The sequence below is a fragment of the Streptopelia decaocto genome (assembly GCF_964273445.1).
Source record: "Streptopelia decaocto genome assembly, chromosome: 2".
NCBI lineage: Eukaryota > Metazoa > Chordata > Aves > Columbiformes > Columbidae > Streptopelia > Streptopelia decaocto.
Genome location: NC_138655.1, coordinates 1,918,470 through 1,937,426, shown reverse-complemented (window position 1 = coordinate 1,937,426; position 18,957 = coordinate 1,918,470). Strand labels below are relative to the sequence as shown.

Sequence of the window (18,957 nt, the reverse complement as noted above, 5' to 3'; positions counted from 1 at the left end):
AAGAAGGCACCACAGCAACCTACATCAGCAACACTTAAAATAAACCACCACACTGACAGATACACAGCTGGAAGATGGAACATCCAGACTAGGTTGGTAAGAAGAAGAAAATGGTTTAAAGGTAGCAAAGCTGAGTTTCTTCTGCACTTTCCTACCTGCCTGTCTCCTCCCCGAGCCGTCTCCACTTGGTGGGGGGATCGCTCTGGTCCCCATCTTCAGCCTCTCTTGGGTGACGCTTCTTCTGGGGGTGCAGCAGCTTGCACCGGGCACCTCTGGGGCAGGAACCTTTCTTGGCAAAGTCAGGGCAAACCAGCGTGTGCTTCTTCTTGCACTGTGAAGGGAAAATAATAGAGAAATGTTGGGAAAGGCAGCGAAAACCCCATGGAGAGAAGAGGTTCCCAGAGCTGGTGGCAGCTCTTCAGGTGGCACCAACATGTTGCTGAAGGAACAGAAGAAGACATTGGTGCTTCCTTCTCTGTACCAAAATACAATTCCATGCCAAAATACTTGTTAAAAAATAATCTTCTCCTCTGGGAGATGCTACACACTCACCGACAGCTTTCCAAGTGTCTGATTTTATCGACCCAAACCACCAAAGTCTTACTAGTAATGATCTACCCGCAAGGTGGTGATGGTGGGAGGTCCCAAAGAGGTCAACTGGAAAAGCTGGTTTTGGAGAGGACACGGGATTTCTTGTCCCAGACACACTTGGGACTTGGGGAGGAGCAAGGAAGAGCAGGAATGAAGCATGTTCCATTCAGGACTTCTTATTGGATCACTGCTTGGACCACCCTCCTCATGAAGGTGACCCAAGGCTGGAGTTCAACCCCTTTTTGGCAGCCAGAAGGCCAGAAGATATGCAGATAGGGCAGAGAAGACACCTTTGGGTGTGATTTTACCTGGGTGGTTGTGAACATTGGCCAGGGGAAGCGAGAAGCTTCTCTCTAATCTCCGACTGTTCCCAACACTGTGACAGCAACACCCAGGGATCCAGAGAGCTCATCCCAGCGTATCCCAAGGGATGAGGGGTGGGAACAGGTCCCAGAACCCTGCTCAGCCCCATGATGCCCCGGGTGGACCCACTCCCACTCAGGATGTTCCCTCCAGCACCATCCAGCTTGGCTCTTGCCAGGAGCACAGGCAGGTACCATGTCATAGAATCACAAAATACTTTTGGTTGGTAGAGACCCTCAAGATCATCGAGTCCAACCATTAACCCAACCCTGGCACTAACCCATGTCCCTGGGAAGCTCATCTCTGCCTGTTCAACCCCTCCAGGGATGGTGACTCCACCACTGCCCTGGGCAGCCTGTTCCAATGCCCAAAAACCATTTCCATGAAGAAGTTTTTCCTAATAGCCAATCTAAACCTCCCCTGGCGCAACTTGAGGCCGCTTCCTCTTGTCCTACCGCTTGTTTACTTGGGAGAAGAGACCAGCTCCTTCCATGCCCCAAGCTCCTTTCAGGCAGTTCAGAGATCAGAAGGTCTCCCCTCAGCTCCTGTTCTCCAGCTGAACCCCCCAGGTCCCTCAGCCACTCCTATCACACTTGTGCTCCAGCCCCTCAGCAGCTCCGTTCCCTTCTCTCAACTCGCTCCAGCACCTCAAGGGCTTTCTTGTCATCAGGGGTCCAAAACTGACCCCAGGATCTGAGGTGCATCCTCAGTAGTGCCCAGCACAGGCATCCCTGGCACGACACAACCCAACACATGGCACAACGAAGCATTAACACCAAGATTCATCCCCCTCTTCACCTTTTCCATGAGCAAAGACACAGCCTTGCTTCTTCCCTACATGGGCCCTTCCATGCTTGGGCCCCCACGCTGCAAACCTCCTCGCACAGATGCTCAAATTTTGCACGGGTTTGGCCGAAAACAAGACAAATCCACAGAAAGAGAAACACAATGAGGGTTTCAGCGTGATCGTTCTTGCCTGTTTATAAAAAACGCATCTTCCCAATGACACGGGATGTAGCTGAGCTCCTGCCCTTTTAATGCAATTTGACTTTGGGGGCACGGGAGCAGCTCTCGTGGTGACCTTTGGGATGAAGCGGCAGCCCCGCTGAGCCGTGGGACATCTCTCCTCGAAAGGGCGGAAAGGTTCGGCAGCTCCATCGCCCGGGGCTGATCGCTGAAGTCGGCAACGGAGCAAAGAGCTCGGCGGATGGAGGTTGAGGATGGCGCTGAGCAGCAGGAGGGCTGGGGATCCAGATGGACACAGGGACACTGGCTCAACGGGGGGGACAGTGCGGCGACAGTACCACTTTTCCACTGAAAATTCATTAAAAGACCCACAACATCCATTTAATTCTTCTGTAAGAAGCTTCTATATGAAATCACTCCCTTTTTCAGCTCTGAGATCATCTGCATGGACAAGACCTGCAACCTCCTCAGGTTTATCTTCTCATTCCTCTTTTCCCCACGTGCTTTGCCCAAAGCCATTCTCTGGTCAGATGAACAGTGATGGATGACGATGCCCATCCAGAAATTACACAGCTCCGGTGGTGAGGGATGGATAGAACTGTTGAGCGCGCCGGCACAAGGGAACCACAAGGGAAGTAGAGCAAAACCTCAGGATTTCGAGTTTCATACAACATCAAGCAGCAAAATAGGGAGGGATGGACGCTCAAGGTGTCTGATCACCTTTCTGATTGGCATCAAGGTGACATAATTCCTGTATCATCTTTATAGCTGGGGCCAGATCCAGCTCAACGGCACGGATCTCACACGGTGACAAGCTGGCCTGATGGTGAATCAGATCTACTCCACACTGGAAGGTTCCTAGTCCACCACCACCTCTAGATCTCCATCCATGCGATGACAGCGACACCTTACAAACCTCCTATTAATTACAAACCCACCTGAAGTCGATTACTGCTCATTATCAGCAGGGTGGCATCTCTTCAGAGCCCCTGCCCGTGGATGTGAGATCCGCTCCTGTGTAGCAGTTCCCAGTGCAAAATGGACTTGGCGAGGGGAAGAGCAGGAAAAAAGAGCTCTGGCCTCAAAAAGCTGCATGGATGCATCACCCTCCCAGCTGGTGGTGATGCTGCTATGCTGAGAAATGATGCTATTTTGGGGGAAAAACTGAGAAATGCAGCACCAGAGGGACAGGTTACAAATCCCTGCCAAGGGATGGTGCTACGGTCCCGGTACAGAACTCCAAGTCCATCATTGTCCCAGCCCACGTTTATTGGCTTCACGGCAAAAAAGATACTTAATAAAGAAAACAAACCGTGTCTGACTAATCCCAGGGCCGTGTCCTCAGCTCATGTTTCTAATGGCTTTTCCACGCCGCTCCCGAGCGCTCGGTTCTTCTTCCGTAACGCCGCGTCCATCACCGCTGTTTCGGGGCTGGGATGGTGAGTTTGGAGATCACCTCCCCGCTGGGTTCGGTGGCTGGAAAAGCCCGTTTCTGTTTATTTACAGCAGCTTTTCTGCCAGAGCAAACGTGTCGGGGTTGAGTTGCCGTAAGGTGGTTTTGCTGTCAGCTGGGGTGAAGGCGAGCGGGGCTGCGGGGGTGACGGGCACGACCTCACGCCGGGGACCATCCGATCCCTTCCACCTGTCGAGGTGGCTAATTATACCCCCCCCGTGGGACCCCCGCCAGCCCGCAGGTTGGACCATAAAAAGAGAGAAAAAAAAAAAAGCCTTTGGTCCCTTCCAACAGAGATAAAACTCAGAGCACCCCTAAAAAACCCTGGGGAGAAAGCGCTCGGTGACACTGGGTGCTGATGAGGATGTCACCATCCCACTGCTGCTGTCCCCATCCCAGTCTCTCCCCTCCGGGGTTCCCCCCGTAGCCCAGAGTAGCAGCGGTGCCCGGCGCTGGGACGGTGCCCGGTTGGCAGCACCCATGGCCGGGACTCCTCCGTGGCTGCCAGGGCAGCTCTGGGTGAAATTCAAGGTGCCGCTAACGACCCATAAAGCCTTAAATGGCCCAGCGAGCCCCGACGCACGGGACGGGGACAAGGGGGTTTGCAGGGCACGGCCTTCTTTAGCACGGACCTGGCAAAGGAGGAGGCAGCAACTGGTGCAAGGTCCCGGCTTGGCCTCGAGGATGACGTTAATTAACATTTTCCACGAACGAGCTTGGCAGGAGGTGGCGGAGGGCGGGAGGAAGGTGAAGCTGGGTTACTGGGCCGATCAACATCTACCCACTGACCTTACGGGGTGGGGATGAGAGATCCCATCCAGCTTGGCGTTCTCGGCTCTGCTCCACCAGCAGTTTGCCCAGGTTGAACTTCTCAAGTATCTCCGGGCTTGTCTCTCACCCTCCTGCTTGATCCCTCCTTGCCCAGCGCCAGGGGACAGCAGGTCACAAAAGGACCAGCGGATGGACAAAGAGATGGCAAAGCGCTGGAGCATCTTCCCATCCCCTTGGACCAGTGTCCTTCACCGCAATGGACACAAAATTCCTGCTCGCGCCTGGAAATCTGGAGTGAAAAAACCACCAAGCACCTTCTGGGGAAGAGGAGCATTAAAAACATGAGTTAATCCCCAAAATCCAAGCGCCTCAACTCAAGCGCTCTCTATTTTTCCAAGCCCTCTGCACATCCACGCAGCTTCAACAGAGCTCTTACAGGTAACCCCATCGCCGAGCAGCAGGATTAACCGTCTGGATTGATGTCAGGCTGTTTTAATGTCCCTCTTACCCACCATGTTTCAGCATTAAGTGGCTGTTGGGATGCGAGCGCTGGAGGTGGCGGAGCCGTTTTCTGACGCCGCTCGGAACTGACAGCCAGTAAATAGCTTATTTTTGATGGCTTTTTTATAATTGGGTGCAGATGGAAGCAGCCTTAAAAAAATAAAATCATAATTAAAAAATATATATATTTATATATTCCAGCTCCCTGTCATTAAAACCCGGAGGACAAACACCCAAACATCATCCAGGCTGTGGGATAATGATGCAGAAATTTAGCCGACGCAACTGTCTCAAGGAATTTGCTCCAAAATGGGTTTCTGCCCTCAAAACGGAGCTTGGTGCCCTAGCAAAACGCTTGCAGGGAAGCGATGACCTCTGATGGCCTTCTCCAAATACTCACTAGGATTTGGGATCTACCCAGTGCTCTCTAGGATCTACCGCAAAGCCGTGAATCCTCTCCCTTGGTATTTGCGGGCAATAAACCAGCATTGGAGCTAAAATACCTCCAGAGCTGGAGCAAGATTGGGATGATGTTTCTAAAATCATTAGGAACATCATAATTAAGGGGCAGCAAAAGGGGTTGAAATGGGCAAGAAAAAGCCTTGTCCTTGCAGAATCCATTCCCTGGCACAGTCCAGCCTGAATAGAAATGACCTAAGGGACAGGGTTTTCCTTCACATCCCTTCTCCGCCACCTTAGAACTTCCTCTAAACAACCATCAACTGTTTCCTCGTATCTTGCTGCTCCTTGATTTAAGGGTGTTATTCCTCTGTAATTGGCATTTCCAACATAGTAAAATGATATCGAAGAATGTTGGACCTCCCCAGCGCACATGCACACGACATCTCCATGTTTCAGCTCTGAGCAGGAGCCGAGTACCCTGAGTATTTCCAATGATTTCTTTCCCTTTAAATATATCTTCTCATTGGGGAATTTCTTGTTGCCTGGTCTTGCTCCTTGTCCCCAGCTCCCTGCACACTGGCGAGACCATTAATTGGAATAGCGATGGCTGGAGGTTGGATTATCCAGGCCTGGCTTTTGTCCGTGTCCCATCTCAGCCTGGAGGAGAGCTGCACAGCTCTGACAACACTCGCTGACAGTTTAAGCCAAGATATAAATAGAAGAAACACACAAGCCAAGAGGATAGGGGAGGATCACCCAGCAACAGCGAGCAACTCGGCCAAACTCCAACCCCATAGCACCCGGGGCTGGTTGAGCCACCATGAAAGCAAAGCCACGAATGTAAGGAGGAAGCATCGATTCATTGAATGGTTTGGGTTAGGAGAGACCTTCAAAGATCATCTACATCAAACCTCCTGCCATGGGCAGGGACATCTTCAGCTACATCAGGTCGCTCAAAGCCCCGTCTAACATGACCTTGAATGTTTCCAGGGATGGGGCATCTGCAACTTCTCTGGGCAACCTGGGCCAGTGTCTCACCACCCTCAAAGGAGAAATAAATCTTCCTTATGTCCTATCTAAACTTACCCTCTTTCAGTTTAAAACCATTGTCCCTTGTTTTGGTAAAAAATCTTTTCCAATCTTTCTTAGAAGCCCTTTTTCTATATTGAAAGGCTGCAAGAAGGTCTCCCCAGAGCTTCTCCTCCCCAGGCTGAACCCCCAGCTCTCTCAGCCTTTCTCCCCCAGAGCTGTTCAGCCCTCGGCCCATTCCTGTGTCCCTCCTCTGTCCCGCTCCAACAGCTCCATGTCTGGCTGGTGCTGGGACCCCAGAGCTGGACGCAGAGCTCAGGGGGGCTCAGGACATGGGGGCACAGGGGCAGGATCCCCCCTCCACTGCTGCTCAAGCTGCTCTGGGTGAAGCCCAGGGCACGGGTGGGTTCTGGGCTGTGAGCGCATGTTGCTGGGTCATGTTCCATTTATCACCCACCCCAAGTCCTGCTCTCCATCCATCCATCCATCCATCCATCCATCCATCCCCCAGCCTGTGTTGATACCAGGGGTTGTCCCGACCCACATGCAGGACTTTGCACTTGGCCTTGTTGATCTTCAGAACGTTCACATAGGCTCACTCCTCTGGCCTATCAAGGTCTCTCTGGATAGATCCCGTCCCTCAAAGGAATCAACGGCACTGCTCAGCTTGGTGTCACCTGAAGACTTGCTGAGGGTGCGCTCAATCCCACTATCTGTGTCATTGATGAAGACATCAAATAGTATTAATCCCCGTACAGACTCCTAAGAGACACCAGTTGGTACTGGTTTCCTCTTGGACAGTGATCCATTGACTGTGACACTTTGGATGTGGACACCCAAAAGGTGAATCCCAAACGAAAGAGCAAAGATCAGCACTCAGCCCTGCACGGGAACATCTGCAGCATTCAGGCATTCCCTGCACTTCTTCGTTGACGAACCAGTTTCCATCAGAGATTCTCACAATCTCATCCATCACGTCCTAAAGTCACGATTGACCCAGTTTCATGTGGTGAACCTATCGATGGTAATTTCCAACCCCAAATCATCACTGGTGGGGATGGAGCCAGCCAGACACCCACTGAACATCCTCTACAGAGTCACTTGTATCAGGGATGATGACGGGGGCTCCACCACATACATAATTCCAGGTGGCTCAGGGAAGGTGTCACCCACTACGCATGGGACGCAGAGACCGTCTGACCACGGAGAACAGATGGGAACGAAGGGAGATTCCAGTATGGGAAATAAGATGAAATCTGCTCTTCTTTGCCTTCATCTGTACAGAAGTTCAGGTTGAAATCAAGAACTCTCTTCCTCATCAGTATATTCCCACTTTATACCCATGATTCAGTGACTGCTTTTCCCTTAAACTTCCTAATTTTCATGTTTGGGAACGCACCTTCTTCTACAAAGATATTAAGAGAGAAAATTGCAGACCAGTATTATCGGCACTATCATCACGTAGTCCAGGCTATTAAGCAGTTCAAGTTTGCACTGATAAGCAACATCTTTAACTTAAGCATCTGAATGCTGTTGAAGATACTACAGTTAAATTAAAGTAGCAATAAGAACGTTCATTATGCCATTACGGAGTACGGTAAATAAGATGCAACTGGAAACCCACAAAGATTTCCACAGCGATACATGGGTAGGATCAGGCATGGAAGAAAGTTGATGAGTTTTAAACCTTCTCTGCAGGCTACGAAGCATTTTCAACAGAAAACTCCCATTGCAAGTACTGAGATTTATCACTACCAGTAGTTCGGCCCTTGTCACTCAGAGGAGATGGACAAAGACTCAACATCCCCATAGAGCAAACCCAGACAGAGCTCAGTCTGCTCAAATCCAGCTTGGCCACCATCCATAGAGACAGAGAAACATAGAATCATTGTGCTTGGAAGAGACACTCCAAATCATCCAGTCCAACCATTAACCCAACACTGGCACTACCCCATGTCCCTGAGAACCTCACCTCTGGTCTGTCCAACCCTCCAGGGCTGGTGACTCCACCACTGCCCTGGGCAGCCTGTTCCAATGCCCAACAGCCCTTTGGGGAAGAAATTGTTCCCCAGATCCAACCTCAACCTCCCCTGGTGCAAATTGAGGCCGTTTCCTCTTCTTGGCCGTTTCCTATCACTTTTTACTTGGGAGAAGAGACCAACCCCCTCCATGCTCCAAGCTCCTTTCAGGCAGTTCAGAGATCAGAAGGTCTCCCCTCAGCTCCTGTTCTCCAGATGAACCCCCCAGGTCCCTCAGCCGCTCCCATCACACTTGTGCTCCAGCCCCTCACCAGCTCCGTTCCCTTCTCTCAACTCGCTCCAGCACCTCAAGGGCTTTTTTGTTGTGAGGGGCCCAAAACTGACCCCAGGATTCAAGGACTGGCTTAACCAGTGCCCAGTACAGGGGGATTTTATGAGCAGACTCATTACTAAGTCTCACTATTATTTTTTTTAATAAACGTTTTACTTAGTAATCAGTTTGTCGACTGAAGATTTCTACTACACATTATAGGAATAAAACAAAATCAAGCAGGCAACTCTAGCACCCAGAAAACATCTGTCAAGCAGAGCTAAAATAAAAGATAAATGAAGTGAAGTTGCTATTGTCATTGATTTTCATACAGCTGCAGTGGACTATAAAAGAGCTATCAAACGCAGTGCTTGCCATCAGCTATTTCTGAACGATGGGAGAAGGTAATCCACAAATCCCCTCTCCTACACAAGGGGCTGCCCCACTGCCCAGCAAAGCCAGCATCCTTTATCTCCACACCATAGGTGATGGGTTCTGTGGTGGCCACCACGACCACCTTGGACAGAAGTCCAGGTTGATCAGGAGGCTGGAACACCTCTCCTTGGAAGAAAGACTGAGAGAGCTGGGGTTGGAGAAACCTAGAGAAGAAGAGGCTCCGGGACAACCTTATTGTGGTCTTTCAATATGGAAAGAGGGTTTCTAAGAAAGACGGAGAGAGATTTTTTACCAGCAAGAGGACAGCGCAACAGTTTTAACCTGAAAGAGGGTAGGTTTGGATTGGACATTAAAGAAGAACATTTTTATGATGATGGTGGTGAGAGCCTGGCCCAGGTTGCCCAAAGAGGTGGTGGATGAACCATCCCTGGAGACATCCCAGGCCAGGCTGATCGGGGCTCTAAGCAACCTGATTTGGGTGAAGAAGTCCCTGCTCATGGCCAGGTTTGGACTGGATGGTCTTCAAAGGTCCCTCCCAACCCAACCCAACCCAACCCAACCCAACCCAACCCATTCTATGATCTGATGAAAGATGGACGTTGAGGGTAATTACAGAGCTGGGAATCAGCCAGCAGCTACACTGATGAATGTGCATGGGCTCCTTGACGACTCTACATGCTCAACACAAAGGCAACCTGGCTGGAGGTCAACCTGGAACCAAAGGAAGGGGAAGAAAGACCCCGAAAGACCAACATCTGATGGCTTTTGTCTGTGAGAAAAAAAAAACTATGATGTTTTACCCAGCAAACAACAAAAATCAGCTGAGAATATGCAATATGAATGGTGTTGATCTTCACCATTCTGTGATAACAGATTAAGGGGAACAAGGACCTCAGGCTGCCGCTCTCCGTCGCGAACCGAACCCAAAGACATGTAACTGTTGGGTGGTGCTAGCACAGCTGATGTGCGTTTTCCTAAAGAAATGTGTTAAATTTAATGTATTAGACACATGAAATAAGCTTATGGTGGGAACCTGTTAAACTTCAACCAGAAAAGAAGAAAATAACCAACCTAACGTGTCATGAGACCAGAGAAACGCAAATGAGAACAAGGCATCGGCTAAGAAAAAGTCCCCGTGTTTAAGTTTTCTGCAGAAAAATCAAGCAGCTGCCACTGTGAAAGATACCACAACTACATCTGGGGACAGAAAATGATGTTTCCTAAGGAAGCGGCACTTCCTCAGGCAGCGTGTGCTGACCAGACCTGCCCCTGCCGCTATGAGCATTGCTGATATTTTACGTGGATAAGCTGTAAATCACAGAATCACAGAATAGTTTGGGTTGGAAGGGACCTTCAAAGCTCATCCAGTGCCACCCCTGCCATGAGCAGGGACATCTTCACCAGCTCAGGTTGCTTGGAGCCCCGTCCAGCCTGGCCTGGGATGTCTCCAAGGATGGGGCATCCACCACCTCTCTGGGCAACCTGATCCAGTAAATCAAAGCTCTGGTGAAATGCTGTTGGATGAGCAACTCAGCAGGAGCAAAAAGATGGATTTTAGGAGTCTATCAGGCTGTTTCAGTGAAGGTCAACCATGAGCATCCCTGCTGTGATGGCAGGTTCTCTGGTCAAGCTCCATCGGCAGGGACAGGGCAGGTCATTCATACCCCAGAGCGATGTGTTGCCGGCAAACACTGGAGCACAGAGCCCCCCTTTCCCCATGATTTATTCCAGTACATCTCCCCGTGCATTTTCACCGTAGCCTCGTTGTTTAATCTCACCGCGTCTTACTGCTTAATAGTCCCCACGGGGGAAGAATTTACCCACAGGCTTCAAGGCAGCTGATGGAAACGATACGAAGAGAAGTATTTAATGCGGCGCGCTCGTTAATGTACACCGTGGGGGAAAAGCTTATTTAATACAAAACAATTTTACAGATGCAGCAGTTAAGAGGGGACCGGGCTGACTCGCTTGCCTTTGCTCCGACACGCTGCGAGAGCTGGAGGACGGCAGCACCACAACCTGCCTCAGCCACGATTCTTCCAAATACAGTTTATTCTCCAGCAAGTCATGTTTTGTGCCTGTCAAGCAAATCTTGATCCTTGGGGTCACCTATAGATGTGACACAAGTGCTTGCTGTAATTCCCAGGTCCAAGCTCTCAGCCACACTGCCATCTCAGCCCATGGCTGGCGATCAACCATGCGATGGATATTATGTTGGACATTAGGAAAAGGCGGGTGCTGGAGCACTGGAACAAGATCCCCAGGGATGCGTCATGGCCCCAAGCCTCACAGTGTTCAATAAGAGACCAGACAACGTCCTCAGACACACGGTGTGAATTTTCAGGTTGTCCTGTGCAGGGACAGGAGTTGGACTCAATGATCCTTGTGGGTCCCTTTCAACTCAGGACATTCTATGATTCTATGATCATACATCACAACAGCTGCCCGACCTAACATGGATATTATCACCCTACGAGCTCCTTTGGGCTGGTTATTATTTCATATTATTTTGTATTATTGGGTATTTTTTCAGGAGCCAAGCACGGGCACAGGAATGAGAGCAGCTTGGCAGAAACAGATGAGAGGAAACAGCCTCAGGTTGTGCCAGAGAAGTTTAGATTGAATCTTGAGAACAATTTCTTGCCCAAAGAGTTGTCGGGCATTGGAACAGGCTGCCCAGGGCAGTGGTGGAGTCACCATCCCTGGAGGGGTTTACAAGATGTGTAGATGAGGTTCTTAAGGACATGGTTTCATGCCAGAGTTGGCTTAATGGTTGGACATGATGATTTGATCCAACCAAGTCTATGATCCAACCAAACAGATTCTATGATTCTGTGCTACCGTGGCTTCACTTGATAGTGCTGCTACCTCATCCCTTGTGCCCAGCAGCCTCACCCCATCCTCTCCCAGAGAACTTGTGCCTCAAATTGAGACATAGGCACTACGACCCGTATGGGAAGAAGAACGGGGAACTAGAGAAGAGCTTTTACCGTAGAGCAGCTCATCAAAATGTCTTCGGAAAACCCTGGGGAGCACCTGCAAGAGGCCCCAATTTCTCTCTCTCTTCCCACTTCCCCCTTAAGGCTTCCTCCAGCGCAGGTGACCAGCCCAGAGGGACCAGCCTCACCCAGCGTGACTGTTTCATGGTGCCGGAGAAGGTCAGGGAGCTCCAGGCAAGATGTCAGGGAGATTTCCACAGTGGGCATCTCTTTGTGGCTTTCACTAAGACATATATGATGTGTTTAGAGATGATTCAACTGCAGTTATTCTGAGCCGTATTTCACCAACTTCTTCACCAAGCTGAACTTGCAGGTTCCTCCACTCCCTTTAGGAAGCTGTAGGTCAATGTGCAAATACACAGGTTGGAGAAACTTCTCAACCCATGACCAAGGAACGGGTGAGGATGCTGGAAATCAAAGTTCCGGCTCTACTACCTGAAAATGATTAATATTTGGGATAACGTTCTCTTAATGAAGGACGTAGTCATGCTGTTGTAGAGGAAGAGTGGAAGGACCTTTGCCCTCTAGAGTCTACGTTCCTGAAAAAGGGACTTGGGAACACAAAATTAAAGCTTTCTCCCTTGTTCTAAGTTCCTGATGAAGGCAGAGCAGACCAGTCTCGGCATCGTTTGGAGAAAGAGCTCGCACAGCTGGAGTTACAGCCCATCGGATGGGTCAAAGGCCGATCAACGCGGCCTGAGCATCCTGCAAGACATCTAGAAAGTACTTAAGAGGCAACACTGCAAACGACACGTCATAAATTATGGATAATAATGGACATTTTTTATGAAGGTCTGATAAAAGAAATCGTGCTTCTTCGGGGGAGCACAGAGAGGAAAACACAAGGGGGAGAAGAGCCCAGTGTGCCAAACTCCAGCACTAAACAACCTAAATTCCTAATTACCGGCCATCCTCGTTTGAGTTTTTCCTCCGAGGATGCTACGTTGGCATCATACACCTTTGCCGTCTGCGCCTTTCGCGGTTCAGACCGCGGGCAGACGTTCCTCGGACAGGGAAAAGCAGAACGAGAGAAGATTTACTCCCGTCCTAAATTATTCAAAAGAAAAGGGACTGTGCATCTTTAACAAGCCATCGTTTTATGAAGCAAGGTTAACATTTTTACTTGATTCAGTAGAATATTATAAACTCTCCGGGGTCCATTTGAGGACTTTCTACTTTGAGCAAAGGAACGGACTCAGCACTTTTTATATTATTTAGAGAATAAAATTAACCCTTAATGGCCCAAGCTGGTATTTCTCCTCCCCAGTTAAATATGGCCCGCTCAGCAATTTCTCCCCATATATAATTACAGGCTGCTATCCATCATCTGTAGGAGAATGCTTTTCTGACACGCTAAAAGTGACACGGTAAGCACTTTTACTAATAGAATAAATATTCTAAATATCTCTTTTATATTTTCATTTAAATTGGAATATTTTAAAGATAATTGTAGGGACCCTGCCTGCGTGGCTGGTGCTGAGCTGGACGGAGGCGGCAGGATGCCCGTGTTTTCCTTCGGAGGAAACGTTTATCCTGCACGCAGTCTCCTCCACACGCCGCCGCAAAAAGTAATTAGGCACAGACTAATTTATTAGCCTTTCCCTCCACTCTTGCTGATGTCCTGCTTTCCTAAAGTTCTCACTTTGGGCTTTTTTTCCCCTTTCGCCTGTTTTTTTGCTCTGTAGCAGTTTTTCCGCAGGAATGGATGGGTTTGCCTTACAGAAGGTACCGTCCGCTGGTGTGTTTGGATTTTGGGGGTGATGGGCGCTGAGCAGCTATGGCTTCACATGTTGGGTTGTTCCTCTATCAACGAGAGCTTCAGCAATGGAGAAAAGCCCTTTGGGGATCCAAACATTCAACTGCTCATCCCAGGAACTCCCCCAGTGAAAAGCAGCCAAAACCACAAGGGAATTGGAAAATTCCAGGAGCAGAAAGTCAAAGCAAAACCATACTTAGGTAGACACTTATTCACACATTTTCTAGTAAATGCTATAAAATAACACCGTTCCATAGGCCCGCTGGTGCGTATTTGGGATGGCGCCCTGCAATCTGGCAGACTTGAGGAAAACAAAATGGTTGTTTCATTAGTGGCTCAATTTTTTGGCTGAAAAGGCAATTTAAAGCAAAGGTCCTGGTGTGTTTTCAATGTGGTACCTGGAGTCTCCAGCTCAAGGAAAAGGCTTTAATTGTGTCCTCCTGTTCTCTTGCTGTTGGCTCATGGAAGCGGCTCAACTAAGCCAGGACAAGACATTCATAGATGTCTTCTTCCATATCCAACACATCCTAGAGGTGACCAGCAAACTGCCCAGAGAAAAGCGGGCCGAGAGAAGAGGATGGGTCCTCTCCTTCAGTTGGTCTCATAGAAATGGGCCAACCATGCACAGCAAATCATCGAATCATGGAATGGTTTGGGTTGGAAGGGACCTTCAAAGCTCATCCAGTGCCACCCCTGCCATGAGCAGGGACATCTTCACCAGCTCAGGTTGCTCAGAGCCCTGTCCAGCCTGGCCTGGGATGTCTCCAGGGATGGTTCACCCACCACCTCTCTGGCCAACCTGGGCCGGTGTTTTATTACCATCAGGGGCAAAAATTTCATCCTTATGTCCATCCTGAATCTCCCCTTCTTTAGTTTAAACTCATCACCCCTTGTCCTATCACTACAGACCTCATTAAAAAGTCTGTCCCCACCTTTCTTATAAACCCCCTTTAAATATTTTAAGGCCACAAGAAGGTCTCCCCGGAGCTTCTCCTCCCCAGGCTGAACCCCCAGCTCTCTCAGCCTTTTTCCCCAGAGCTGTTCAGCCCTCGGCCCATTCCCATGTCCCTCCTCTGTCCCGCTCCAACAGCTCCATGTCTGGCTGGTGCTGGGACCGCAGAGCTGGATGCAGAGCTTGGGGGGCCCAGGACATGGGGGCACAGGGGCAGAATCCCCTCCCTTGACCTGCTGGCCACAATGGTCAAAGGATGAGCAGAAATCCCACCCCATAATCCACCCCAGAAGAGAAAAGCCTGATAGCTTTTCAGAAAAATCACAGAACCATTTTGGTTGGAAAAGACCCTCAAGATCATCAAGTCCAACCATTAACCCACCCCTGGCACTAACCCATGTCCCTGAGAACCTCATCTCCATGTCTGTTCAACCCTCCAGGGATGGTGACTCCACCACTGCCCTGGGCAGCCTGTTCCAATGCCCAAGAGCCCTTTCTGGGAAGAAATTGTTCCTAATATCCAATCTAAACCTCTCCTGGTGCAACTTGAGGCCATTTCCTCTTGTCCTATCACTTGTTACTTGGGAGAAGCAGCATCACCTCCGTAAATCTCAGAGTCCACCTTTGCCTTGTTCAAACCTCATGGCAAATTGACTGGCTGCCCCTTCTGAACTACAGCTGTTTGGGGACTCTGATCTGACAGCATCGCTGCTCTCGTAAGTTTGAGATGGCAGTTGGAGAAACCAAGCGAAGGTGGCCCGTATCTTGGTCATGGGACCCAAAAGAAAACCATGTGCTTTATTAATGAAAGAGTGGTTCACACTAAGAGGCAAAAATATTCCTAAATTAATAGAAAACAGCCAAGAGGAGTCAGATAGGATGGTAGTTTTGATTCCCTTAGCCAAGAAACAAGGAGAGGTGAGATCCTCCAGCGTGGCTCCGCACCAAGGAACCAAGTTTGCTGCCATCTGCTTCTCTTACCAAAGAAGTGAGGAGCCACAAGATGTCAGATAAACCTCAAAATTCCTTTTTTTTGGCATGTAACAGCCCTAAAATGCCTTTTGAAAACCAGGTCCCGCTCCAGGAAAGCTGCTGGCTCTTGAGCTCTGTGTGTTACATGGGGTGCTGTAAGCTCATGGACGAGGTTACAACTCTGCTCAGGGTGCACATCAAGTCCCTGTTGGTCTTCATTGCATTGATCTAAAGCAGAAGACCCCCAAGAGCTGGAGGTGGGCTCCACAAAGCCCCCAGGTACATAATTAGGCACAGCTTGAGGCTCAGTTACTGCTAAGACTGAGCTACAAGATCTAAGGCTCAAGTTTTAACCCGTTATGGAGCCAGCATGCAAAATATGCTTAAAATATCTGTGTTTCTTCTAGGTAAACCAGGGACTTATAAGCCTTTTCCTTCGTTTCTCCCCTACTTAACTAAGCGGTTTTCAGGGCAACCCAGGGAAGCTTCTCCTGGGGAACGTCTGGCACAACGTTTGCAAGCTACAACCTTAGATTTGTTTCCTTTCTTTTATTGCTGCCTGCAAAGCAACCAAACCACTTTGCCTGTCACCCTTTGGAAAGGCACAGGGCTGCTGCTCATCACACCCGGGTGTTCAGCAGCTTCGGTGCCGCAGCTCGCGTGAAAAACAGCTTGTGGCTTCAGCAAAGGCGCATTCAGCCCAGGACCCCAAGAGCTTGGTCCCCTCTTTACCTTTTCTCCCATGGGGCAATAGCCTTTGAGGAAATCCTGGCATATTTCTGCCTTCCTGGACACATAGACGTGGCTGTAGGGACAGTTGCTGTTGCTGCAGATCCCCTTCAAGAAGTAGGAGCACACCGGCATCTGCAAGGGCAGAAGATGAGAAATACATTAGTGCTCCCCCCTACATGTGATAAGGAGCCATTCCAACCCCCAGAACTGAAATAAAACCGTGACACGTGTAAAATAAATATAAGCCTTTTGCCAGCTGCTGATCCCAGGGGTATTTTTAGCTCTTCTTTTGCAATGCAGCTCTTGGACATTCCGTGGTCCCAGCGTATATATGCACAGGGGGGTGAACACGCTTGCATTAGCATCCTTCAGGATGCTGGAGTGAGGGCGGAAAGCATGAAACTGCCAGCAGAAAGAAAACAGGCTCTGTACGGCATGAGAAAGGATGGGGGAATCATAATGTATCACGGGGGCTTTGCTGGCACGGTGCATGTGGCAGGTTCATCTCCTACTGATGCTCCCAACTAACCTTGAAGAGGAAAGAAGGGGCAAAAGGCACTAAGGTGAATATATTGTCACACGGACAAGGACCAAGAACACCCTTCCCAAGGAGAGATGTGATGGGAACACGTCCCGGGGCGCTGGAGGAGGGATGATCCATGAGGGATGCTCCATGAGGGATGTCCCAGGAGGGATGTTCCGCAAGGAACTGAGGTGCTGAAATGACCCTACTACCCTTGAGATTGTAAAGAAGATGTATTTACACGGTGCCGGACACACGGGGGATAACTCCACCCAAGATGTGTGTAAATTTTCAGTAGCTGTGAGCTTGGTTAAATGCAGTAAAGTGTTATATATTCATGACAGCTTTAGGAACGCCTATACATATTCATAACCTGTCCCCAAGGGGATGGTTCTTATTACAATGAGTTCCAGGAGACCACTTCCATAGTCTCCACCTCCAGCTCCTCCTGGTTGCAGCTGCGCAGTGATCATGAACCCAGGTCCCCTTCTCTGTACATGGTCGCCTTTGGTCCACTGTGATGAGTTGGTTGGGACTCAGACTGCTGAGCTGGTTAAAACTGGCGTATCTCCTGTCCTGTGCCCAAGTTTCTGTTATCTAGTTCACCCAAGGATGTACCCAAGGATTTTTATCTTTGCAAGGCATCAGCGAACTCCTGTTTCTCGTACAATAAGTTACACAAAGCTAAGCAAGGCTAGGCAATAGTGATGTGGGCTAAGAGTTAGCTCTCTGTTAGCTCTTGAAGTCTTTAAGTGTGAGTTCTTTAAGTGTTGATTAGTTAATTGTTAATTCCATGTATAAGAATGCTCCAGGAGGGATGTTCCACAAGGGATCATTGAATCATAGAATGTCCTCAGCTGGAAGGGACCCACAAGGACCATCGAGTCCAACTCTTGTCCCTGCACAGGACAACCCCACAGGTCACACCATGTGTCTGAGGACGTTGTCCAGTCTCCTCTTGAACACTGTCAGGTTGGGCTGTGACACCTCCCTGGGGAGCCTGTTCAGTGTCCAGCACCCTCTGGGTGAAGAACCTTTTCCTAATGTCCAACCTAAATCTCCTCGGCACATCTTCCTGTCATTCCGTTGGGTACTGTCATTGGTCACTAAAGAGAAGAGATCAGCACCTGCCCATCCTCCTCCCCTTGTGAGGAAGCCGTAACCCCCATGAGGTCTCCTCTTAGTCTCCTCTTCTCCAGGCTGAACAAACCCAGTGACTTCAGCTGCTCCTCATACGGCTTCCCCTCCAAACCCTTCGCCAGCTTCGTAGCCCAGGAGGGATGTCCCAGGAGGGATGTTCCAGGAGGAGTGTTCCAAGAGGGATATTCCATGAGGTATGTTACAAGAGGGAGGGAAAAGAGGAGGAGAACCCGAGCGCGGTCTCACCCACGGAGCACAGCCCCACTCCCACCGCTCCTGAGCCTTAGCAGCACAACAGCCGAGACGAGGAAAAGCAAACGAGCGAGGATCCTCATCATCCTCCACCCACAAACTTCACCTTCTGCCAGCCGTTATAATTAAAAACAGATTACCCGCCTGCTGCGATATTTCAGCATCCTTAACTCACCGGCTACCGCAGGCAACTTCCTGACCCGACTAAGCAGCAGCGGACGGGAACACGAGTTTCCCGAAGCCGTCACGACGATCCGGCTCCTCCTGCTCGATCCCTTTTTGCTCGTCTATGCGCCGAATTTCCTTACGGACCAGCGCAGTATCAATCCCTCCATTCACTGGCAGCATCTTGGTCCTGACGGTTGGAGCGTCCCCAAACTAATATTTACAATCCCACAATAACCACCGCTGACGTTTATCTGGAAAAAATCCCTTTCCCTGAAGGGCACATGAGGGTTTTAACTAAATGGGCTCACTTGAGGCAAAGAGAGAAATCAGGAGGAGGAGGGGGAAGCGGAGAAGAAAGAAAACAAAGGGTGCTTTAAAAGAGAAGAGTTTATTTTTAATTGTCTTTTAACTGCAGACATTAACATAAAGGACAGGGCTCTGGGGCTATCTTTTTTGGTGGTGGTGGTGTGACCGTAAATGATTCCCTTAATGTAGTTTTTGATATAGAGCCCAAATTAGCTCTAATAAAAAGGGATAATAAAGGCAGCTCTTCTACAAAAATAAACTCCTCCTAGCTGTCAAGCCTGAGCCATTATCAAGAGGAAGCAGCACTCTCATTTCAATTAACCTTGTTTGCACCCCACTACGTCCACACAAATAACAATAACATTAATTCAAGGCACTGGTGCGGTGCGTCCGTAT

The 18,957-nt window shown here is 49.5% G+C and overlaps 1 protein-coding gene across 1 annotated transcript in view; it reads right to left on the bottom strand.

Moving 5' to 3' along the window:
- ZC3H3 (zinc finger CCCH-type containing 3) overlaps positions 1–18,957 on the bottom strand; it is a 202,674-nt gene that overhangs the window by 15,518 nt on the left and 168,199 nt on the right. The window contains exons 9-10 of the mRNA XM_082047074.1: positions 16,173–16,304; positions 156–331 (exon numbers count right to left, since the gene is read on the bottom strand). Of these exons, the coding sequence (XP_081903200.1) occupies positions 156–331; positions 16,173–16,304 (308 nt within the window). The remainder of the gene's footprint in view (positions 1–155; positions 332–16,172; positions 16,305–18,957) is intronic.